This window comes from Lepidochelys kempii, chromosome 4 (genome assembly GCF_965140285.1).
Source record: "Lepidochelys kempii isolate rLepKem1 chromosome 4, rLepKem1.hap1, whole genome shotgun sequence".
In the NCBI taxonomy this organism is placed as follows: Eukaryota; Metazoa; Chordata; order Testudines; family Cheloniidae; genus Lepidochelys; species Lepidochelys kempii.
The window spans coordinates 23,419,661-23,445,505 of NC_136383.1; the positions used below are offsets into that span (position 1 = coordinate 23,419,661).

At 42.9% G+C, this 25,845-nt stretch overlaps 1 protein-coding gene across 4 annotated transcripts in view; it reads left to right on the forward strand.

The window, feature by feature from the left end:
• LOC140910237 (melanopsin) overlaps positions 1-24,437 on the forward strand; it is a 73,216-nt gene extending 48,779 nt beyond the window's left edge. For 2 of the 4 annotated variants that reach the window (XM_073340705.2, XM_073340706.2), the window contains 3 exons: positions 3,389-3,563; positions 8,913-9,065; positions 21,973-24,437. In XM_073340705.2, coding sequence (XP_073196806.2) covers positions 3,389-3,563; positions 8,913-9,065; positions 21,973-22,359 — 715 coding nt within the window. In that variant the 3' untranslated portion in view covers positions 22,360-24,437. Of the gene's footprint in view, positions 1-3,388; positions 3,564-8,912; positions 9,066-16,752; positions 16,841-17,924; positions 18,041-21,972 lie in introns of those variants that run through there. The other 2 variants (XR_012158464.2, XM_073340707.2) reach the window with 2 other exon arrangements.
• Positions 24,438-25,845: the final 1,408 nt, after the last annotated feature.

Below are 25,845 nucleotides of genomic sequence, written 5' to 3' on the forward strand. Positions count from 1 at the left end.
CACAATTTTCTCAAATGGATTTGTTCAAAATTATTCACCAAATAACTTCCATGAAGAAGTTTTGTCTATAGCTTATTCTCAGGTAGTTCTTTGCGAGTACTCAATATATGAAATTTGATTACTTTCTTTTATTTCAATTTACAGTAAAATCATCATCCCATAAGTACCCATCACAAGCTGCATCCATTTTAAATTTTAAAATGTAAATTATGAAAGCGCACTTCAAAATCCATGTTAGCTTCAATGTCCCATTCTAATCACCTCCAGAAGACCAACATAATCATAAATCCTGTTCCTCAATCCACCTGTTCCTCACATGCCTCAGGAAAAAGCTTGGTTTTGCAGTTTGTCCTGATTGCAGTAGAAGAGAGAAGAATGGCACAGGTGGTCTCCCAGGTAACTTGGTCCTAAGCCATTCAGGTCTTTTGAAGGTTACAACAGACCTTAAATTCTTCCTGGAAATTCACAGGCAGCTAGTGCAGTTCATGTAGCTCAGTGTTTAATAAGCAGGTTGCCACCAGCTTTAGTTACTGAATAGTGATGGGAGAGTGCATTACAACATCTAGTCCCAGTGTGACAATGGCATGAATTATGGTAGCAAAGAAGTGGTTGCACTTCTCTTCCTAGTTGCAGGCAGAAAACAGTACTCTTGGCCGCAGTTCCTATCAGACAATTCAGCAGCCACCTGGGGTCCAAGAAAACACCTCAACCATGAACTTGTGTCTCAGTCACTGGTTGCATTCCCTCAGCTACCATTGAAACCGTTGCTAATTCTTCCAGTTATTTCCTCCACCCAATCAGCATTACTTCTGTCTTACCTGGATTAAGACCTCGACCTTGCAATGAGCTCTACAGGGGCAGGTCCCTGCATTCACTCAGCACTACCGAAGTCAGTGAGGGGCTCTGCAATTGCATAGGCAGGTCTCGTTGCAAGAACGGAATCTAAGACTCAGCCAGCTAGCACTCATTCAGGCCCAAATCTCCTGTAGACATTAAGGCATCCATTCCATTGTCCCAGCCAGGTCAGAGATGGTGCAGACAAAGCTCTGGGGGGTCCTCAGACTACTGAATGTACTGCCGTCTGTCTTGGATTCCCAGATCACATGGTACATTTTTGTTGCATATTCATGTGAGAGTATCTTTCAGAATCAGATGTCTGAGGCCTATGTGCACGTTTACAAATGTAGTATCTTCTTGAATATTGGAGTATTTGCTGAAAATTCACTATTTCCTCACACATTCCTGCATGCAAAGTTGTTCACTGTTAAACTTACAGGAAATGGGCAATGGGAACAAGGGATCAAACATAGTCAAACAAATTTGTTTAAAAAGTTGAATTAATGTTCAAGCGATTTTTTGTTGTTGATGCAATATTCATGCAGCTCTAACATGTGCTTCTGGAGCTTAATATATGTCTTAGCTTCCTTCACTGATATGTGATTCACAAGTGCACAGAGCAGTAGTGGTTGTCCATTGTATGTGTGGCTTGTCCTATCTTATTCCTGGTCTTTGTGCATTTCTGTCTGTAGCAATATTTGCTGGTATTTTGTTGATTGTGCTAGAATTAATCTGGAGTGATATGAGGTTTTAGATTTTATTATGCCAAGTACAAAGGCATTGGGCCACATTCTCTGCCCTTGAACCATCTGCTTTGCACAGCACAGGCAGCCTCGAGGAGCTGGAATCTAGTCATCGCTAACCAGCTGAGAATTCCCTCCGCAAGGAAGAACGGTCAGTTCGCTTCAAGTCAACATGCCTGGCTCCTGTGCCAACTGACCACCCCATCACGGGGAGTGGGGGTTGTTGGGCGAAGGACCAAAGGATCTGCCTATTCTCATCTGCCAGTTTTCAACTGGCATATGGTCCCTTGTGGAGTGTAGCCAATTGGCATGGATTAGTCGAGCCCCCTAGGCTTCTCTAATTCATGCTGGGGCTAGGCCAGCACAAGATCAGCCCAAAAACTCAGGGAGCCATAACTGTTACTTAAGGCCTGTCTACATGCTGCAGCAATGTGCATGAGAGGGGTGTGAATTCTGAAGCATGCCCGTGTGTTGCACGCTAAGGATATGGCTACATTGCAATAAAGACGTGCAGCAGGGCTGCAGTGGGCCTGGGTCAGCTAACTCGGGCTCGTGCTGATGGGCTACAAACTTGCAGTGTAGATGTTCAGGTTCAGGCTACATCCTGGGCTCTGAAACCTCCTGAGGACAGTGGGTTTCAGACCCCACGCACCAGTCTGAACCCAAACATCACACTGCAATTTTTAGTCCTGCAAACCCAGGTAAATGGACATGGTCTCTGACACTTGGGGCTACAGGCTTTTTATTGCAAAGTCCATGTACCCTAACTAGCCCCATGCTACGCTAGCATGCTGGGGAACTTTTAGTTCGTGCCAGCAGATCTGTACAGGCTTGTTCGTGCACAACACGTTGGTGCACTTCCTCTCGTGTCAGTGGCGGATTAGCCACTGGGCCCATGCCCAGGCACCCCAGCCAACTGGGGGGGGGGCCCAGAAAAATGGGCATCTCTATGCCCTGACCTCCTCCGCCTGCCCATCCACCCGAGGCTCCTGCCAGGGGCTGGGGCACAGGGGCTTGCCCCACTCCGCCCACCCACCCGGCAGTCCTGCCGGCTCCACTCCCCAACAGGAGTGCTGGGCGGGGGGGGAAGCCCCTGCACCCCAGCTCAATTTCCCCTGCAGGAGCCCTAGGGAATGGGGGCGGGGCCCACTTGCTCTGGCCCAGGGCCCCACAAATCCATAATCTGACTCTGTCTAGTGTGCCATGCTGTGTAGACAGGCTCTTAGATTGCTACTAAACATTATGCAGATTGTAAGCATCTTTTTGTTCTGTATTTGTATGTTGCCTAACATATTAAGGTCGTGGTCTGTGACTGAGGCTCCTAGACACTACCATGATACAAATAAATAATCATCAGCTCCCCAATGCTGCTCCCATTCTCCCGTGCGCAGAACAGATCTCATCACAGGAGAGAATCTGACCCATTATGGTTAAATAGCTTTGTATGTTTGCAGTATTAATCCTTTATTTGCAATCAAATTAACAACTAATTGTTTTTTAAGTTGAATATATTACTAAAAATTCATTGTATTTTCGATTCTCACTACTCATCCACGCATCCTTGCAATGGACCTTTTGGTTTAAAGCCGCTGAATCCACGTGATGTCTTTCCTTTTGTCTTGTTAACGGTTCACATTAGCCCTAACAAGCTACTTCCAAGTAATCTTTAACCTTTACAAAGAAAATAAAAAAGCTATACTGAGATTACCAAAAGAGAGAGAACTGCTGTCAGACCATTTTCCAAACAGTGCTGCTAGTATTTGTGGTGTTATGCAGCTTGTAACTTTTACTTTCCTGTTCCCCTTCAGGAAAACCATTCGCAGAGCTGTACCCTGCTTGCGATTTTTCATACGGATATCAAAGAGTGATTTCTCATCAGGTTCTATAAATGAATCATCATTCAGGTCCTCTGTCTCCAGTCGTCGCTCCTTTGCCTCCAGGAACAAGAGTAGCTGTGTTTCATCAGTTTCCACTGGAGAAGCAGTAAGTCTTTAGGAGGAAATTGGGTATAAAACTTGCCTGTCTGAAACAAATCAGGTCCCCAGTTAATTCTCTAAAAATGGATCCAAAGTCATACTTTTGCATCTGTTTCTGAAAGTCTTGGAAGAATAAAGTTGTTTCTGTATAGGAGATTAACTGTCTGTGGTTCAGGAATATTATCGTTTGGTTTATTGATCTGACTTTTACCGTGCATTCCAATGTGGTGGTTCTGTAGAAGTGGAATCTTGGGTGTCATAGCAGCTGGTGCTCTGCCTGGGGTATACCTCTGAAAAATCATGCACATTAAATTCACATTAATTTTACAAAAATATATAATTTTTTTTGTTAAGTTATGAAAATGGCACGCTCAGTCTTTTCACTCTTTATCTGTCAGGTAGAATTCAGTAGAACCCAAGCCTTGTAGGCTTCATATCCGTAGGACCAGACAGAATAGTACTAAAAATAAAAAGTTCCCTTTGGGGAATCTTACGTCCCCCAGACTGACCTCTTAGCATTCCCCCCAACTCCTGAAAAGTCAGCCTCTTATGCATTGACACTGTGCCTATTAGGGCATTACTTAGCATATCAGTGGTCTTCATAGGGGATGCACTCAGCCAGTGCTAGCCCTCTCCAGGGACCTACTGTATTCAGCTCTTTCACACTGTGCTGAACCAGCATAAGAAAGTTCACTCAGCTCAGAGTATCATCTAGAACATTCACAAAGATAATAATCACTGTGACAGGTTGAACTAAGAGTAAGTTAGGCTTTTACCCCTTGACTGTCCTTTGGGCTGGAAGACAACAGTCTAGGCAAGGATAAGGACTCAAGGATGTGACATGTGTCACTTGCAAGCTACTTATTTCAGGGTACTAATATCAGAGTCAAAATAACATGACCAAATAGCCAAATATCAAAAGAGATGCTTTAAATTCTTCAGATAAGATAGATTTTGAAAAAACAGTAAGATCTAGGAGTGGGTTGATGAACATCAATAAAACCAGGGAGCATGACAAATCTGGCTTGAAGATGATTCTTTTTCACACAGGTTAGAACATAAATTATTCAAAAACTTGATCAAAAACTGTCCATTCTGTTTTATCAAGGCACCTGAATGGCTTCCTTCTGCTACGTAGCGTTACTTCTCAAAAAGCAAACAAATACTGAACTTTCATAATTATTCATAGTAACACTTTGTTTCCCAGTTCACCAATTGATTTGCAACTGTTTCAAGTTGTAAATATCTGAGTAGAGACTGAAAATATAGCACCTTATTTTCTACTTTATTCTCCAGTCCACCTTTAGGAATGTGAGATCCTGCTTCTCAGTGAACTGATCTCAGCACCAGAAAGATTTTTAAACAACTGTGTTGTAAACAAATGGTAAAATAAACAAAAAATGAGCAAAAAGACAGTACTCATTGGCATATTGAAGAAATCCTAATCAAGGGTGCAGAGATGAACAAAACCTTTTGTTATAGATTCCTGGTCACCTATCAAAGGGAATTTCCCCCCCCCCCCCCCCCCCCACCTTCCCATGCACACACTGAACTACTGTGTAACTTCATAAGCACTAACAGAAAAGCTGTATTTGGTTGTTGTGACTATACCTAGTGAGGTTAGCACCAAGCATTGGAAGAAACCATTCCTCTGCACTTTAACACAGTCCAAATCCTCCTTTGTTTTACAAAATATGATCCTCTCTTCCCACATTCCAACCAGTTCTGAAAACCACTCAGAGTAGTCAAAGTATTTGTTCATTGGTGTTCTAGACTAAATTGACTGGCCATCATTTTGCGTTCAAGCTAGGTCTATATTAATGCTTTGTAGATCCAAATATTTGACATTAAGTGCATCTTACATTCTTTATTCTCTTTAAATCCATGATGGACACCATGGTTTGATTCTGAATTGAAAGAGCACAGGCAGACTGCTGGATCTGCTTAGAGCCCCAGTCAGTAGGGTTCTGGACTGCAAAACACTCTGCCCATGGACTGTCAATTGCAAGATCAGGCCTTTAATTTGTCACAATCTTTTTTAAAAACTAAACACAGAACAGATAGTGAAATAATTTGTCTCTTCCCTTAAGAAAAGATCTAAAACCACAATCAAATAAACCTATCGGTCATATTTCAAATTATGGACTAGATTAAGGTATGTGTGAAGCCCATTCCTTTTGCAGCTCTTCCAGACAGACCATGCAGTTATTTTAATTGGACCTCCAACTGAAATGGAAAATTCTGTCTTATGAGGTACTTTCAGATTAGATTGTACAACTTAGATTGTAAACTCTTTGGGTCAGGGACTATCTTTTTTTTTTTTTTTTCTGTACAGCATCCAGTACAATGATTTCCTGGATCATGATTGGGGCTCCTAGATGCTACCATAATACAAATAAATAATAATATGGCAAGACCCACAAGTGACATACACTAGTCTCATCACTTAATGCACTCTTGGAGGGCATTCAAATATCATGGTGACAGATATAATAGAACACAACTAATTGTTTGTTGGCCAGCGCTACTTCATTGTAGAACTATACATTCAGTAATACATAAGTGGTAACCTTTTCCCCTAGCTTTTATATAATGTATTGACTGCAAAATTTCTTTTTAATTAAAATGAATAACAGATGCTAAGTTACTATATTTTAAAAATTAAATTACATAGCATCACCAACTTGCAGTTGTTTCTCCTCTTGTTATTTTGCAGGCTAAGAGTTGTATTTGAGAGTATTCTACACTGGTTTGTCCTTGACACACAACCTTTGCCTACACTAGTATTTTGGGCGGAACCTCCCACCATTACAGGTAGCAGGTTGTGGAGTGCCTGCTTTTGTAAACAGGGCACAGTCATTTTATCATTCTGTCATTTAGATCTGCCCTGAGCCAAACTGTTAGGAGAGTGCGCTGGGAACGTTTCAGTCTTCTGAAAAATCAGGACAAAAAAGTAGTAAAAACCCGTCCCCTCCTTACATTACCAATCTGTCATATGTAGCTGATTCCAGTGGAATTGCACCAGTTGTCTGAAAAACGCTAGCGCAGACATAGCCACAGGAAACTACACACCTAAATCCACATACACTGAACTGAGAATATATGTACCCTTTGAGATTCTTGTGTGTGGTCAAAAAATCTTCCTGTTTCAGTGCTAAATGAAAAGTTTTAGCGGGCATACAAAATTTTTATCATGTAAAAGCATTAACTGGTCTGGATCAGGGCTACCTGAGAGAATGCCTCTCCCTGAATGCCTCACTGCAACAATTACAGTTACTTCCAGTGCTTTTACAATTGCTGAATGGAACGGAACTTTCCAGGAGTAGTATTGTCTGCAGAACACCATCCCCTGGGAACTTGCTCATATGGCCCTGATCTTCAAGTCTATAAGTCTATGTGACCCAGAGTTTTTCAGCCTTCAGGCCAAATTTTAAGGGTTCCCTGTTCAACCAGGCATTTAACTGATTGTCACTATGTTAGGATGAAGGACCTTCACACTGCAGGCAGAAACACTGCAGCGATTGTTTATTGAACAATCTCTGTGAATCACTCGTTTTCTGTTTTTGTATTTATGGTGCAGTGCTACGGATGCTATGGCAACTGAAGCTGTTTTAAAAAAAAGGATAAGTAATTCTGTAATAATGTAAATACAATTTGGAAACTTTTGCCCTTTGAGCTAATTTACACTCACCGGCCATTAAGTTTCTGACAATAGGGATGATACGTTAAGGTATTGCTCATGAGGTTGAGGTAATGTAATTGCACTGAAGCAAATTTTGTGGAAGCATTACGATTATTCTCAGAAACCTAGGCTATTGTATAAAATATATGAAGCATTCGGATAGGAAAATCAGGTATATTTTCTGCTGTAAAATACATATCCAGCAAAGTCACTGGGACTACTTACATGCTTAGAGTTAAGCACTTGCTTAAGTGTTTTGCTAGATCAAGACCTACGTCACTAGTTGTACATAGCGCTTATGCAATGGTGGCACTGGAAATGTGTTGTTTCTTGAGATGATAAAATAAGAGTTTAAAAAAAAAGGAAGATTTCTAACTCATTTCTCTTCTCCTCTCCTATGCATCCTCCTGTTTCTTTCACCTTTCCATTTTCCTTGACTCTCATTTTCTCCTTTATTTCCATCTCAACAAGTTTTTTATGGATGAGGAGATCAGTGGATGCTAAATGAGGTTCACTGTAGTCATGCTATAGCACCTGAGCCATTTCTTTTGTTCGGTTAGTCATCATTAATTTTCTGTAAACTCAGTGGAGTCATTTTTTTGTTTGTTTTGTTTTTAAAGTATTCTCCTTTCTAGGCATGGGATAATGTTGTTTAACGGTGTCAGCCCTTGGCCTAACCTTTGCTTACAGGTCTCAAGCAAAACTGCTGCTGTTGTCATGCAGTGCTGGGTTGATCGGACACTGCCAGAGGCAATTCTTTCCGTGACTGACAGGAAACATGGTTTTTAAATGCCCGTTTAGTGCAGCTGTGTAGATGCCCTTTGAAATAAAAGCTTAACTCAGTGGCTTTTGCGTGTTGCATGGTAGCAGTTCGTGGGGCAGTTTTGGAACACACTTGCTAATGCACAAGTTGGCAGCACCAAGTAGAAAATGTAGCTGTTTCCACGGAACACATTCTCTTGTCTGAGTGTGTGCATGTTTCTAACGTAAATAAAATTGCCTCTGTAGTTTTAATTATACAAGGAAGGAAAAATGAAAAGACTGTTCGTAGCTGAGGGAACGAAGTTATCCAGTGAGGTTCATGCATTAGTTTCACACCTTCCTGGACCTCATTTCAAATCCTAACAAGTGCATGTGGAAAACGGTTTGGTCTCCACCTTTTGTCCGAATCACAAAATCAACATATAATTTGTCATGATTCACAATCTTTGCACAAGATAGGTCCAGAAATGGAACAGTTAGATTGTAGCAAATCAGGTCTGAGCTCCATTCCTAGTGAGGCACAGGAAAAATAAGTGAAGTATCTGCTCACATTCCAGACTGTACTCTCTCTCTGCTACTAGATATCTAATACTTAGGTGCCACAAGCATTACTATACTACAGAGATCAAAGGTGAGTAAAAAATCTGGGTAAAAATGGATGCACTGTGTGTGTTACAAGCTCTGTGCTTCCAAAGAAACAAATCTCAGGGGAGCAGAAAGATTGAAAATCAAAAGTATGTGGAATAATTCTTGTCTAATGGGAGATTCATCTGGGCTGGGTATGAGACCCATTTTAGAATACACTCATTTTGTCTACGTGCAAAAGCAACCTGCTTACCAGCAGATGAAAAAGAAAATATAGAAAGCTGGAGAGAATATAATTGTTTGAAATAATTCTCACCTGGTGTTTAGGCTTGGAGTGATGTAGAGCTTGAGCCAGTGGAGCCAGTTCATAAGAAACTGCAGCCTTCCAGGAGTAACTCTTTTTCATCGTGTTCGAGACAGGAGGAGAAGAGGGAACTGCTTCTGAAGGCACACAGCTGCAATGCAATAACTGAAGAAAAGGTAAAAGAAGGACTTAATTGCTTCTTGTTTTTATTGTCTAATCTTTCTTTGGCAAGTTTTCTCCGGTTTACCCACTCAGCCTTGAAGCTCAGATGGATACATCTTGAAAACCTCACCCGTATGAAGGTTTCTCCCACCCCACCATTAGAGGCCCTATGAATGCTTTAACTCTTTTCCCGGCTGCTTTGCCTTGGCTGGTGTCAAGGTTCCTCCCCCACTCTGAGCTCTAGGGTACAGATGTGGGGACCTGCATGAAAAACCTCCTAAGCTTATCTTTATCAGCTTAGGTCAAAACTTCCCCAAGGTACAAAATATTCCACCCTTTGTCCTTGGATTGGCCGCTACCACCACCAAACTAATACTGGTTACTGGGGAAGAACTGTTTGGGAAACGTCTTTCCCCCCAAAATACTTCCCAAAACCTTGCACCCCAATTCCTGGACAAGGTTTGGTAAAAAGCCTCACCAGTTTGCCTAGTGACTACAGACCCAGACCCTTGGATCTTAAGAACAACGAACAATCCTCCCAACACTTGCAACCCCCTTTCCTGGGAAATATTGGATACAAAACCTCACCAATTTGCATAGGTGACTACAGACCCAAACCCTTGGATCTGAGAACAATGAAAAAGCATTCAGTTTTCTTACAAGAAGACTTTTAATAGAAATAGAAGTAAAGAAATCATCTCTGTAAAATCAGGATGGTAGATACCTTACAGGGTAATTAGATTCAAAACATAGAGAACCCCTCTAGGCAAAACCTTAAGTTACAAAAAAGATAAAGACAGAAATAGTTATTCTATTCAGCACAATTCTTTTCTCAGCCATTTAAAGAAATCATAATCTAACACATACCTAGCTAGATTACTTACTAAAAGTTCTAAGACTCCATTCCTGTTCTGTCCCCAGCAAAGCAGCATACCAACAGACAGAGAGACCCTTTGTTTCTCTCCCTCCTCCCAGCTTTTGAAAGTATCTTGTCTCCTCATTGGCCATTTTGGTCAGGTGCCAGCGAGGTTACCGTTAGCTTCTTAACCCTTTACAGGTGAGAGGAGTTTTCCCCTGGCCAGGAGGGAATTCAAAAGGGTTTTCCCTTCCCTTTATATTTATGACACGCCCCCCAAATCTCAGCTAGGGTGAAACACTGGCTGGGATTTCTTCCTGGAGCTCTAGGAAAAACAGAGTTAATAAGACACATGCATCTCTAAATATACTACCAAGTACATAAAGACTAACAATATTTTCCACATCTCAAGGACGATTTTAACCAGTTAATTCTGGGAAACTTTCACGGGAGAGTGCATCAGCCACTTTGTTAGAAGCTCCTGAGATGTGTTGGATGTTGAAATCAAAATCTTGGAGAGCTAAACTCCACCGAAGAAGTTTTTTGTTAGTTTCCTTGACGGTGTGAAGCCACTTCAGTGCAGCATGGTCGGTTTGCAGGTGGAAACGCCGTCCCCAAACATATGGGCGTAGCTTTTCCAGAGCGTAGACAATGGCTTAACATTCTTTTTCAGTGACTGACCAGTTGCTTTCCCTCTCAGACAGTTTTTTGCTGAGAAACACTACAGGGTGGAATTCTTGATCAGGTCCTTTCTGCATTAAAACTGCTCCCACACCACGCTCGGATGCATCTGTGGTTACTAGGAACGGTTTGTCAAAGTCTGGGGCCCTTAGTACAGGGTCAGACATGAGTGTCGCTTTAAAGCTTGTTAAAGGCCTTCTGACACTTTTCGGTCCACTGAACAGCATTTGGCTGTTTCTTTTTGGTTAGGTCTGTCAGTGGGGCGGCGATTTGGCTGTATTGCGGAACAAATCGTCTGTAATAACCGGCCAAGCCTAAGAAGGATTGAACCTGTTTCTTTGACTTTGGAACAGGCCACTTTTGGATAGCATCCACTTTGGCCTGTAGGGGGCTGATAGTTCCTTGACCCACCTGGTGTCCAAGGTAAGTCACTCTGTTTAGGCCTATTTGACACTTCTTAGCCTTAACAGTTAGTCCTGCCTCCCTTATGCGCTCAAGGACTTTTTGTAGATGTTCCAGGTGGTCTGCCCAGGAATCCGAAAATATGGCCACATCGTCAAGGTAGGCGACTGCATATTCTCCTAATCCCTCTAGGAGACCATCTACAAGTCTTTGGAAGGTGGCGGGTGCATTTCGCAGCCCGAAAAGGAGTACATTAAATTCGTACCGCCCGAGATGTGTGGCGAAGGCTGATCTTTCCTTGGCAGATTCATCTAGCGGTACCTGCCAGTACCCCTTGGTTAAGTCCAAGGTAGAGATGAACTGGGCCCGTCCCAGTTTCTCTAATAGTTCATCTGTGCATGGCATTGGATAGTTGTCTGGGCGAGTTACAGCATTTAGCTTACAGTAGTCCACGCAAAAACGTATTTCCCCATCTGGTTTGGGAGCTAGAACCACTGGAGATGCCCGTGCACTTCCAGAGGGGCGGATTACACCCATCTGTAACATATCCTGGATCTCCCATTCTATAGCAGTTTTAGCTTGAGGAGACACCCAGTAAGGTTGGACCCTAGTTGGGTGAGCATTACCTGTGTCAATGGAGTGGTATGCCCGTTCAGTCAGTCCTGGGGTGGCTGAGAACGTTGGCGCGTAGCTAGTGCACAGCTCCTGGATCTGCTGTCGCTGCATATGCCCAAGGGTCATGGAGAGGTTCACCTCTTCCACACCACCAGCACATTTCCCTTCGTAGTAGACACCTTCAGGCCACTCAGCGTCGTCTCCTCCCTGGGCTGTAAACTGACAAACCTTTAATTCTCTGGAATAAAAGGGCTTTAGAGAATTAATATGGTACACCTTAGGCTTTCGGTTGGAGGTGGGGAATGCTATGAGATAATTAACAGCTCCCAGGCGCTCCTGGACCGTGAATGGCCCTTCCCACGATGCTTCCATTTTATGGGCCTGGAGCGCCTTTAAGACCATGACCTGGTCCCCTACTTTGAAGGAACGCTCTCTGGCATGTTTATCATACCAGGCTTTTTGCACTTTTTGAGCATCCTGTAAGTTTTCTTTAGCAAGGGCTAAAGAGGTTCGGAGGGTGTTTTGTAGGTTGGTTACAAAGTCCAGAATGTTAGTCCCTGGAGAAGGTGTAAATCCCTCCCATTGCTGCTTCACCAACTGCAATGGCCCCTTAACCTCACGGCCATATACAAGTTCAAATGGGGAAACCCCTAAACTGGGGTGTGGTACAGCTCTGTAGGCAAAGAGCAACTGCTGCAACACTAGGTCCCAATCATTGGAGTGCTCATTTACGAATTTACGTATCATGGCCCCCAAAGTTCCATTAAACTTCTCCACCATGCCATTTGTTTGATGGTGGTAAGGAGTGGCAACCAAGTGATTTACCCCATGAGCTTCCCATAGTTCCTGCCAGGAAATTAGTCCCTGCATCTGTGAGGATGTCGGAGGGCCAACCTACCCTGGCAAAAATGTCTGCTAGTGCCTAGCACACACTTTTAGCCCTGGTGTTGCTTAGAGCTACTGCTTCCGGCCATCGGGTGGCAAAATCCATGAAAGTCAGTATGTACTGCTTTCCTCTGGGTGTCTTTTTCGGAAAAGGACCCAGAATATCCACAGCTACTCACTGAAATGGAACTTCAATGATGGGGAGTGGCTGGAGAGGGGCTTTGACCTGGTCTTGGGGTTTTCCCACTCTTTGGCACACCTCACAAGACTGGACATAGGTAGAAACATCCTTGCCCATTCCCTCCCAGTGGAATGACCCCACCAAACGGTCTTTGGTCCTGTTCACTCCAGCATGGCCACTAGGGTGACCATGGGCTAAGCTCAAGAGCTTGGCCCGGTATTTAGTTGAAACTACCAACTGTCTCTGAGGATGCCAGTCTTCCTGGTGTCCACCAGAAAGAGTTTCCTTGTATAAAAGTCCTCTTTCTACAACAAACCTGGATCGATTAGAAGAGCTGAGAGGCGGTGGGTTGCTCCATGCCGCCGTCCAAGCTCTCTGGAGGCTTTCATCTGCTTCCTGTTCAGTCTGAAACTGTTCCCTTGATGCTGGAGACATCAGTTCCTCATTGGATTGTGGACCTATGCTTGGTCCCTCTGGAAGCGATATAGGGGATGGAGCTGTTTCTGTTGACTGTGAACCGCTCTCCGTGGGTGCACTATGTTGGGATTCAGGCTCCAGCTGAGCCTCTTGTGTCGGGTTATCGGCTGCTGCCAGTTCAGGTTCGGTGGGGCCCTCTGGTGTTGAGGTTGCAAGTACTGGATTCAGTGCTGGCAATGGGTCTGGTGTTGGTTGTTCGGCTGGTTTCGGTTCAGGGATTGGTTCCGTCTGGGTCTCTGGGACTGGATCCACTACTGCTGTTGCAGACATTGGCCTGGGATCCGGGTCCATCACCTCTGACTGGGTCCTGATAGAAGTTTCCAGAATGGAGCTAGGCCTCACGGCTTGTTTAGCCTGGCTACGGGTGACCGTTCCCTCCCTCTTGGCCCGCTTCACATGATTGGCCAAGTCTTCCCCCAACGGGATGGGATAATCATCATAGACTGCAAAAGTCCACGTTCCTGACCAGCCCTTGTACTGGACAGGCAACTTGGCTGTAGGCAAATTGAAAGAGTTGGACTTGAAGGGTTGAATCGTCACTTGGATCTCTGGGTTGACTAAATTGGGGTCCACCAAGGAAGCATGGATAGCTGACGCTTGTGCTCTGGTGTCCCTCCACGCGGTGACCTTCTTCCCGCCCACACTCACAGTTTCCCTCCGCTCCAAGGGTATCTGGGAGGTATCTGGGCCTGCAGACCTGGGGTGTGATTCCGATGCAATGAACTGTAATCTGTTGGGGTTCTTGGGGCAGTTGGCCTTTACATGCCCCAGCTCGTTACATTTAAAACATCGTCCAGCTGACGGGTCACTGGGGTGAGGTGGGTTGCTGGAGAATGGGGTGGTGAGACGATAAGGTGTCTGGAGGGTTCTTTGGGAGGTAGGTGGGGCTTTGGGCAGCCCCCGGTAATAGGGTGTGGTCTGGGGTTGTCTCTTCTGGTCTCCGCTCCAACTGCGACCAGTTTTCTTCTTCTCTGCCACCTCCACCCATCTGGCTCCAATCTCTCCTGCCTCGATTACAGTTTTGGGCTTCCCATCTAGGATGTATCTTTCTATTTCCTCAGGAACCCCCTCTAAGAATTGTTCCATTTGCATTAGGAAGGGCAAATTTACTGGAGATTCAACACTTGCTCCTGATATCCAGGCATCCCAATGTTTCACAATGTGGTAGGCATGTCGGGTAAATGACACATCTGGTTTCCACCTTAGGGATCTGAACTCCGACAAGACTGCTCGGGTGTTATCCCCATTCTGACTCTCGCCTTGGATTTAAACAGTTCATACTTGTTCAAGTGTCCTTTAGGCATTTCAGCTGCCACCTCAGCTAAGGGTCCACTGAGCTGCGGCCTCAGCTCTACCATGTATTGGTCAGTAGAGATGTTGTACCCAAGGCAGGCCCTTTCAAAGTTTTCTAAGAAGGCCTCAGTATCATCACCTGCCTTGTAGGTGGGGAACTTTCTGGGATGGGAAGTGGTACCTGGAGAAGGATTGCTAGGGTTTGTTGGGATATTCTGCTGAGCCTTTATCTTCTCCATCTCCTCCACATGTTTCCTCTCTTTTTCCTTCTCTTCCAGTTCTTTGTCCCTTGCTTCCATAGCTCTCCTGTGAGCAGCCGCTTGGTGTTGTTCTGCCTCTTTCGCTGCCTCCCTTTCTTTCTCCTTTGCCTCCATTGCTCTCCTGTGAGCAGCTTCTAGAGCTTTTTCGGTTTCTTTCAATGTCTCCAGTTTGGCTAACTCCAATTTGTGTAGTGCCTTTGTGCCTGACTTCTTTACCTCTCTGTTTTTAACTAACTTTACACCCGAGGTTTAGAAATAAACAAACAAAACTTGGCTGTAAAATTTTGCTGTGCTGGAATAGAATACCTATTCTCTGATAGTGATTGTCAGCCTACAGAAAAAGACAATTCCCTTTGTCTCTGCTCTGGCCCCAAATCAAAGCAAAAAACCTCCAACTACTTGGAAGCCTGCTTACTAGCAGCCCAAAGGAAAAAAAATTTCCTTTTCAAACTTGTGCTCCTTGTAAAAAAATCAAAATCCAAAAAAAAAAAAAAAGCCCCTGCCACTTGTGTCTCCAGGCAAATGGGTAGAACCCCCCCCCCATTTACTTTTAGGGGGAAAAAAACTCTGGGTTGGAAGACTGTGAATTTTCCTGCAGGAGTTAAGTACCCTGCCTCCAGGCAAAGAAAACCTGCAATTCACAAAGATAATCCCCTTTTGTCTCTGCTCTTTCCCCAAACAGAGAAAAAACAAGCTGCTTTCAGTTTCAGCTGCTTTCTGGACTTCCTTTCCAGCAGCCACAAAGGAAAAAAAATTCCTTTTTGAAATCTGTATTTCTAGTTCAAAAAATCTCAACTGGATCTCAAAATGATTTCAGGTTAATCCCACCACTCTGCCACCATGTCAAGGTTCCTCCCCCACTCTGAACTCTAGGGTACAGATGTGGGGACCTGCATGAAAAACCTCCTAAGCTTATCTTTACCAGCTTAGGTCAAAACTTCCCCAAGGTACAAAATATTCCACCCTTTGTCCTTGGATTGGCCGCTACCACCACCAAACAAATACTGGTTACTGGGGAAGAACTGTTTGGAAACGTCTTTCCCCCCAAAATACTTCCCAAAACCTTGCACCCCAATTCCTGGACAAGGTTTGGTAAAAAGCCTCACCAATTTGCCTAGGTGACTACAGACCCAGACCCTTGGATCTTAAGAACAATGAACAATCCTCCCAATACTTGCACCCCCTCTTTCCTGGGAAATGTTGGATAAAAAGCCTCACCAATTTGCATAGGTGACTACAGACCCAAACCCTTGGATCTGAGAACAACGAAAAAGCATTCAGTTTTCTTACAAGAAGACTTTTAATAAAAATAGAAGTAAAGAGAAGAAAAAAAATCACCTCTGTAAAATCAGGATGGTAGATACCTTACAGGGTAATTAGATTCAAAACATAGAGAACCCCTCTAGGCAAAACCTTAAGTTACAAAAAAGATACACAGACAGAAATAGTTATTCTATTCAGCACAATTCTTTTCTCAGCCATTTAAAGAAATCATAATCTAACGCATACCTAGCTACATTACTTACTAAAAGTTCTAAGACTCCATTCCTGGTCTATCCCTGGCAGAAAACCAGCATATAGACAGACACACAGACCCTTTGTTTCTCTCCCTCCTCCCAGCTTTTGAAAGTATCTTGTCTCCTCATTGGTCATTTTGGTCAGGTGCCAGCGAGGTTACCTTTAGCTTCTTAACCCTTTACAGGTGAGAGGAGTTTTCCCCTGGCCAGGAGGGATTTCAAAGGGATTTACCCTTCCCTTTATATTTAGACAGCTGGAAAAGCAACCTGCCATTCCAAAGCCAGATCAAATGCTGACTTGTAGCGCAGTTAGTGGGGATGAATTTAAGAACCTGACTGCTTCATCTCAGCATGTTTACCTCCTCCAGCCCTGGTTGATCTCATCCCACTCCCAAATCTAAGGAACCCACCTCCATGTTGTGACCGACTCCATTTGCTACAAAATCAGGGTTTCAAGTCAGATTCAGAAGTAGTGGAAGCCACTTTTTTTTGCACCCTCAGTATACATTAAAAAAATGTTTTATCTTTGTTGAGGGGGAAGAGGAGAGAGAAACTCCCATTTCTCCCTGAGAGTGGGAAAGTCTGGCAGCTTGCCCCTCTTCTCTCCCTGAAACTGGAGATGGTGAGTACTGAGCGCATCTCTTGTGGATGCAATAAAACTACAAACCAAACTGCTGCAGTTTGATGTCATTTTCTCAGAAGTGTCACTTTTCCAGAGGTGCAACTTCGGAAGATGACTTCAGATCACCCCTGAATCAGCTCTTACCAACACTTCAGTCTCACTGGACTTCCAGATACAGTACTGCTGTGAATCACATGGGAAAATATGCCAATGCTACACCTTCAGTAGACAAAGGCCTAAGACTCTCAATACCCACCCTACTAATAGGTTGGCTAGTACCCCCAGGTTTCTCAGTACCCAGCTCTTCATGGCAATACCTACGACATGTCTAACTGAACGAACAATACACCATAAGAAGTGTCACCTGATTCAGTCACCTTTCTTTTCTTCTGGATCTCTGGTTCTTTTTTCTAGAGACAGCATAGTTTTAAGTGAGAAGCTATCCTGGGAATCACAGCAAACTGATCTCCTGATTCCTGAACGCATCCACTGACTCTACCTTCAGGTGTCTCTTTCATGTCACTTCTTCCACAAGGCCTGGAAAACCTTAGTCCTCCCCTTTATAAATGTTGACAAAGCAGACAGTAGAAAATAGTTTTTGAAAAAAACAATAAAACAGCATAAGAATGATTGTGTCACTGACAAGTTGTACGATATTGTCAGCTCGTGCTTTTGAGTCCCATCTTTGTACTTCATCTATGTGCTGTCTGTTTAGATTGCATGTTCTCTGAGGCAGGGACCTCCACTTTCATGCGTGAAAGTATCCACCACAAAGTTGCTGCTGTATAAATAATGGGCCTGATCCTCATTCACATTTGTGGCCCCTGTATGCTGCTAAAGCAATGTAAAAGGGACTTAAAGTGAGTGTAAATGCAGTTTGTTTCTACTTTAAGGCCCTTTTACACTGCTAGGATGGTGTAAAGGGGCCTTAATGTAATGGGAATCTGGCCCAATAAAACATTGCTGCTGGCTGCAGAGTAACATTAAGGCTTTATGAAATCTTGGGCAACGTAAATTAAATAATTTAGTGTGGTGTGATACCTCCTTCTATTGACAGAATAATCCTCACTTTCTTTCGTTCCAGGCAGTGCCACTGCAAAAGTCACATCAACCAGTTTCATCACTTTAAAACCAAAAAAAGACAATGATGACAGAGATCAAGAGCCACCACTTAGGCCAGCTTTCTCCAGCTTGGTGAGCCAGTGTGGACAATGAGTAGGTCTGCTCCTCAGGTGTCAGTGAAGGACCTATTGGGAGCAAGAGATTTGGTGCCAAATCCCACCTCGGTCAGCACCATGGGCCACACCCTCACCTGCTGTGAATTGGCATATTTCCGCTTAAATCAATGGAGCTACTTTGATATACAACAGGTGAGGATTTGTTCCTCTGTGCCCAGACCTCCAGTTTGTTCCTGTCTCTTTGTGAGGAAGGAGCTAGTGTTTTATATAGAGGTGCTATATTTAGGCCTTGGCTTTGGAAGCCATGGAAACAGTAGAGGATCAGAGCCTCTGTGCAGAAGAAAGTAGGAAAAGGGCCTGACTGTGAAGTCTCCATCTAACCCTCAGTCACAGGGCTGGGTGCCTGAAATGTTCGGTTCCTGCCAGAAGGAGTGAACCCAAACTGGGTGACCTCACCTTGCTTCAGAGCTCCCTTGCTAGATCCATGTCAGGACATAACACCTAAGACAGTGGAGAGGAAGAAGGATTACGGGATTCCCTCCAGACACCCCGAACTCCAAATTCAATCTCTTCTCTTCTTCCCCCCCCCATCTTTCTTTTTTTTTCCTGAGAGAGAAGCTGTGGGGGGGGGGGGTAGAAATCTGAGGTTTTCTTCATAGACATGTTGACCCATCATAATTCATTATTTTAATGACTGTAACTTGGCCACACTGTTCTCCACAAGAAGAATCAGAGGCTATGCTGATTTTTGTCCTCGAAGGATGGCTGTCAGGTAGTTCTGATAAGTAGCCCTTGATTGGGTTCCTGCACTCTATTGTTCTCAGTACTATTCACTGACATATGGGGTTTATAGTGCTGCAGATAGGCGCTTTCACAATATTCACACTGAGTGTCCCAGGTGCAAGGTGTGAAGCGCTTCTTTGTGATGCTTACATGCACAAGCATATTTCAATAGCTTCCAGCATGTATCCTCTTGTCAAGATCAATGAGAGCACTTCAACATCAGGTCTTCTGGTTGCCCTAAAAATACAAAGCTGATCTTTTAGGCATTTACTTTAGATTTCTAGATAGCATGACCAGATTGTCGACAACAGATTTTGGTTGCAACACTTTAAACCTATTATTGATCTTGCTGTGAGTTGTAGTCAGGTCAGAGGATCATTTAGTCCTTGTATTTATCAATATAATAAAGTTTCTGAGGCAGAGAATCATCTCACTTTCCTCTACTCCTCCTTAAAAAAAAAAATAAATAAAAACCTGCCCATCCTGTCAAGATCTAGAAACTTATTGTATCCTAAGATATCTTCGTAAGTTGATTCAAATGCAAAATTGTTGCGGGGTGCTGACATATAGCCAAGGCCAGAGTGTGGTAGTTCATCACCACCCCAGGGGCAATGCCTCCCAGAGCTGCCAGCCCGTTGGGAGAGCGTGCTTGCTGTGTTAGGGAGGAATGATACGAATGGCCTGTGGCAATGGACTGACATGATTACACATAAAATCTAGAATGACAGTAAAACATGTGAGAGACAAGGGTGGGTGAGGTAATATCTTCTATCGGACCAACTTCTGTTGGTGAGAGAGACAAGCTTTCGAGGCACACAGAGCTTTTCCTCAGGTCCGGGAAAGTAGATGTGTCATGTGACAGTGACTAGGCTATGTGGGTAGTATGAAATGAGGCTCTAATCATAAAACACAGACAGTTACGATGATCTCACAGGGCAGTCCCCATACCTGCTTTGCACACCTATGCTCCCAAAAGATAGCAATATCTACTGTTCCTATATATCTGTAGAATAAAAGGCAAATATTGTTAGCTGACATACAATGCAGATAGGCACTACAGAAATACCTGTGGCAGAGAAACAATAATATATAGAAGACCTACACATATTGAATCTATTTCCTTAAGTTAAGTATCCTCACACCTTCTTGTCAACTGTAAATGAGCCATCTTGATTATCACTATAAAAGTTTTTTTTTTCTCCTGCTGATAATAGCTCATGTTAACTAATTAGCCTCTCACAGTTTGTCTGGTAACTTCCAACTTATCTGTGTGTTTGTGTGTGTGTGTATATATATATCTATATATATATCTTACGAAATGTTCCATTCGATGCATCTGATGAAGTGGGCTATGCTTATGTGCCACAAGTACTCCTGTTCTTTTTGCGGATACAGACTAACACGGCTTCTACTCTGAAACCTGTCATATAGGAATACTGAAGGTCCATATTTTAACACTAGTCCAAATGGTACTTTTTTAACAATTCCCCCTAGTCTTGGAAAGTCATGAGCCTTCAAAGACAAGGACTGATACAACACTATCATTCAGTGAGGTATCTTGCTGGCGCGAATGTCTTTGTTGTCACCCCATTAAACCATTCTTCTGTTCTCCCTGCTCTTTGCATTCTTGTGATTCTTATGATTTTTATTCTCCTGATGATGATTGATCTTTTGAGCGTCCCAGGTAAACTAAAATGGTCATCATGAAATTATAAATCGATCAGAGTGAACAGAAAGTGAAGAGCTTCTGAAGCCAAAGAAGTAGAATTATTTTTCTTTTCCCTAATTTTTGTTAAATATGGTACTATCTGTATTTCCTATGGTTACAGAGCCACCTACTGGGAGGACAAGGTACATGGGAAACATCCAAGGACATAACTATTGAAATTGTTACTGTGGTTGTGACAGGGAAAATGGAATTTTAAGAAAATAAAGATACGAAGAATCAAACTGTTAGAATTAATATTTAATCTGAGATCCTTCTTTGTTCATTATACAGAAAAAAGGTTCCAGGATGTGACAGGTTTCATGTGTTAAAATGTTTGAGAAATAATATGTAAAGCATATATGAGGCATCTGATCCAGGATTGGAACTTTCGTAAGGGTGGGGGCAGAGGCTATTCTAAAACCCTGAAGGTATGTCTACACTGCAATAAAAATCCCGCAGCACCAAGTCCCAGAGCCTGTGTCATCTGACTGAGGCTGCAAGTCTAAAAATATCTGTCTAGACATTTAGGCTCAGGCTGTAGCTCAGGCTCTGAAATCCACCCCATCCACAGGGTCTCAAAGCCCAGGATCCAGCCTGAGTCTGAACATCTACACTGCAACTTTTTAGCCCTATAGTCCAAGCTACATGCTCCAAATTCAGTTGACCTGGGTCTGTGCACCAGTTCTTTTATTGCAGGGTAGATGTACCCTCAGATATTACAGTGATGAGAGCAGTATTAGAGCCTGTATATAACAGAAAGAATAGAAGATGCTGTGAAATAAACTCACTCTGGAGAGTGAGCACATGGAAGTTTCTGCTTTCATCCCCAAAGAGTTTTCATGCAGCAGCATAATGCTGTGTCACTACTGGGACGCCTGAAAAAAAATTCTCCCTTTTTATATATAAATGTGTTCCTTGGAAGGTTGTTTTTTTTTTAAACAGGAAGTCGGTCAGATCCTTGGATGGTGTAAATTGTCACAGCTCCAGTGGAAGACAATGGAGTTTTACTGATTTGCAGCAGCTGAGGATTTAGCCCAGTAACCATAAAAACTTATGGCAGAATGGGTACAATACAGTTCCAGATTAGTAATGGATAAATAATACTTTAATGTGTTTAAGAATGTGCTGCTCCATAAAATGGGATCATGTCCATTACCTACAAATTTTTGAAAATGTTTGACCAAATACGTGTCTCTTTACTTCACTTAGTATTTTGTTGTATATGTTGTGCATTTCTAAAACTGACAGTTCGGTGAATTTTAATACATTGATCACATGATACTGATTTTATTTTGGGGCATGGGCTCAAATATTAATGGGGAAACCGCTCAAGAGAACTGGCACCGAAAATGTAATGGACTGGTACAAGAGAGTTCAAATACTAGTTTCAGTGGGGTGTGAGAACCTACAATTGTTATATGTCAAATGATGGTACTAAAGATTTAGTGTTGTTTTTACCCTAGGTTTTGCTCTCCTCCAGCTACCTGCAGAAGCTGCTTGGGAGGTCAGTCCTACAGAATTCCCCTAAAGCACTTGTGACCAGTTCCTTAAAAGCAGCTTCTCTTCCCGTTGGCTTGAACAGCATCAGCAAAGGAAGAGGCTCAGATACCTCACAAAGGGAAACTCACATAAACAGAGGCCTGGACTCCATCATTAGTACTGCAATCCCACGCATCATTGTTATTCCTACTTCCGAGACCAACCTCGTTGAAGGACAAGAAGAACATGAAAATGGAGAGGCAGAAGAGACTGATTTATTCCACTTTCATGGCAAGAATAATTTGTTGGACATAGACGGGCTTAACTCTTCCACAGATTTCCTTGAAGCATTTGAGAAGTTTCTGTCATAAGTGTAAAAAAGAAAACTTTCTGTTCATTGTTTTTCTTGGCTGCTTCTCCACATTATTATACCAAATACCTAAAACCTTCTAGATTAAATCTTCAGACTTTTTGTTTATTCGTATTATAGTCACTAGGCAGTCTTTGAATTTATCTTTGTTCAGACCTCTTCAGACACTGAAACAGCCTTTTAGATGGTGCTGCTAAAATGATCAGTAGAATATCTCGCAGCAAACTAGAATGGCGTATTTCAAGTCAACCATGATTGGTGAGAGAGACAAGCTTTCACCACACCTCCTGAGGATGCTTTAAAATAACAGAAAAATAATTAATTTTGAAGTTTATGGTAATTTGTTAGGAAGTACATTTGAAATTCCCATGACCATGACTCTTTCTCCACTTCCATGCACCTGGAGCCAGCACTTTCTAGAGGTCACTCTAGACTCCCCCTTCAACCATAAAAGTGCTTAGAGATATACACTGTTGTGGGTGCTGTCTGTCTCTGGAGGTGATCTGTTACCTACAGAAACTTTCTCTGCAGTTCCATCCCTGAAAAGACTTCATTGCTTCCATTGTAGCTGCAGCTCAGACACACCTAGGATTCCACAGAGCTGGCTGGTGCATCACTGCTACAGAAGATTCCACGGTTTGCCTCAGGAACTGAAGATTTCCAGCCAGTTGAGCTGAAAACTATGAAGTTTTCTTGGAGCTGATACCGGGACAAAAAAAGAACCTGGTAGTTTGCTAAAATGAGTGAGGGGAAGAGGGCAAGGCCCCAAAAGATCCAACCATTTAAGTTTTTGGGACACCAATCTGTAGCATCCACACTTTTCACCTTCTCTCTTTAGCCCTCCACGCATTTTCCTTATGACTTCACGTTGTCTATCATGATTGTCTTGTCATCTATCTATCCAGTGCCTGTCAGGAACTTTGTTCTCCCACCCTGTTCATTCTTTTTCCTGCAGGCGTGTTAGAGCCAAATTCTGCTTTCAATTACACATGTGCAATTCCTGGTAACAACATTTGGTGGCAGGAGGGACCTAGACACAGCACAACCAGTGCAGTTCTTCTGCATGAGGAGGCAGGCTGCTGAAGCCTGTGCAGAGTGTCCACATTCTCTGCATACCAACGAGCAGAGCTCTATGTGAGAGGGTTTTGGAGGGGGAAATATGGGAGAGGAGAGGAGCTAGGACTTATGGATCCACAATTACACAGATCCAGCAGGCCATTGCTCCTTCCAGAAACCAGGGCAGTCAGAAGCAGCTACAAAGCAATCTCTGGGACTGGGGAAAAGAGGACTTTTGTGAACCACTCTGTTTGCACTTTTGGATTAAGAGCAACATACAAATGTACAGTAAGGACTCAGTCTCCCTCTTTTAGAAAATATATGTATTTGTTCATACAAATGGATTAAGGAGAGAAGTCCTAACCGTGTTTAGTTTTTTTGTTTTGGTTTGGTTTTAAAGGAATGGCTGAAGAGAGAGCACATTAAAGTAAAAGGGACAACTTTTCAAACTTGGACTCTAATCCCCCTGGCCCCCCGGTACACTTGTTAATTTTACTCATGTGAGGAGTTGCTTTGAAGTTGATGGGACCCCTCGCATGCACTCATTAGGTACATGCTGAAGTTTGTGAGAAGCTAAGGCTTTGGCATCTAAAGGTAGACATTTCAATAGGAGTAGCCTGATTTTCAGTGGTGCTGAACACCCAGCGCTCCCACTGAATTCTGTGAAAACTGGTTTCTCAGCATGTCTGAAAATCAGGCGTCTTCTATTGAGATCTTCAACTACAGACACCCAAGTTTGAGGAGCCTGACCAAAACCAATTAATAACTTTGGCAAAACTCTTTGATCTTAGTCCTGAATCTTACTAGCCATTAATGAGCAATTGTTTGCTTCTGTGATTTCTCTGTTTAAAACAAATGTACCATGCATGCATTTTTGCTACTGGATCCATATGTAACATAAGTCTTAGACTGCAGGTCTGTTAAACATTTCCTTTTCCCATGAATCAATGGGCTGCAGAAGGTAGGCTTCAACCTGTTCTAGTTTAAAACAACGGTAAAATAAAGGTTTGGAATAAGAAATAAGTCCTTATTTAAACTCTTTGAATGCTTAAGTATTTTTCCCGCTGGTTCAGATGGGGCCAAGGGCAGGTATTATATCATTGGTTCCCTTTCCTGGAAAGACCTGGAAAATCTGCAGTGTGCATTCCCAAACATACTACACCCCCTCATTTAAAGCAATACCAACATAAAAAAACCCCTCATAGACTACTGCCGGAAAGCTGTTTATGTACTGTTGTTACAAGTAACATGTAACTGCAAGTGAAAAATACACTTTTTTCTCTATTTTTCTGCTTGTTTATGCATTTGCCAGCACTTTTTGCACAACCAGTTTCATAGTTTCTCCTGTATAAATAATGAGTTCCTCTGCTGTGGTATGCTTTCACACAGAGGAGGGGAGAACCTTGTCTAAAAAATAAGGAAACTGATTGTAACACCCTAAAGTCTGGCAGGGGTATATAGGTGTAGAATATGAAATTTATTTTATCTGTGGAGCATGTGGCGGGGGTGTGAATTAATCATGCTTCAAGTTGATAGTGTCCCTTTAATACTTCAAAAGCATGTGACAGTTAAACTACAGAGTGAAGTCAGACATGGGAGCAGTCGCTGAGTCTGCAGATGTCCCACGTATGTGGTCAAACAGAAGCTGGCAGTGATTCATATTTTGCTGATAATTCATAGCATGGTACTATACATAAATATCCCAGTATGGGGATTGCACTGAAAAATTATATGAGTGGAGTGTTTTTCTGCTGGGATGCTCATCCTTCCTGAATCTGTCACATATTTTCACAAATCTCAATCGTGCAAGGGTCCTGCTGCATTTCTGTCACTCATTTTATAAAGTTTATGTGTTACCCTCCTGTCATTTTCTTGTTAGTGCGACAAACTCTATACTACACAGAAAATGTAAATCACATGCAAATCCATTTCTACATACACATACCACTAATTCTTGCTCACAGTACACAAACAGTACAAGGATGGGGACATAATCCTTTACTATCGAAAGTAAAACAATCTCACCTTGTAAAATATTTCACAGAGAGAAAAATGTTAATCCTCTAATCTGATACAAAATAGAAATTTTGTTCCAAAAATGTTTGCTGTTTATTGCTTATATGTGCATACTTTTTAAAAATAATTTTTATCATTTCAAAAGTCAGTTGTGCTTTTCCTGCTGGGTCCCCCTCCATCTAAAACTATCCTTCAAACGAAACTCAACACTCCCAGTCACTGAGCTGGCGAGAGTGCACCAAATATAAAAGTCAAAATAAGAACAAAACGGCAGTTGCTGCACCATCCCCATCAACAGCGTTCGCGCTTCGCAATAACAGTTGTGAGGCGAGCTTGGTAAAAAAGGCTCTGCTTCCATCCATTCTTCCATGTAGAGATGGTCCAATGGAGTAATCCTGTCCTAAACATTAGTGAC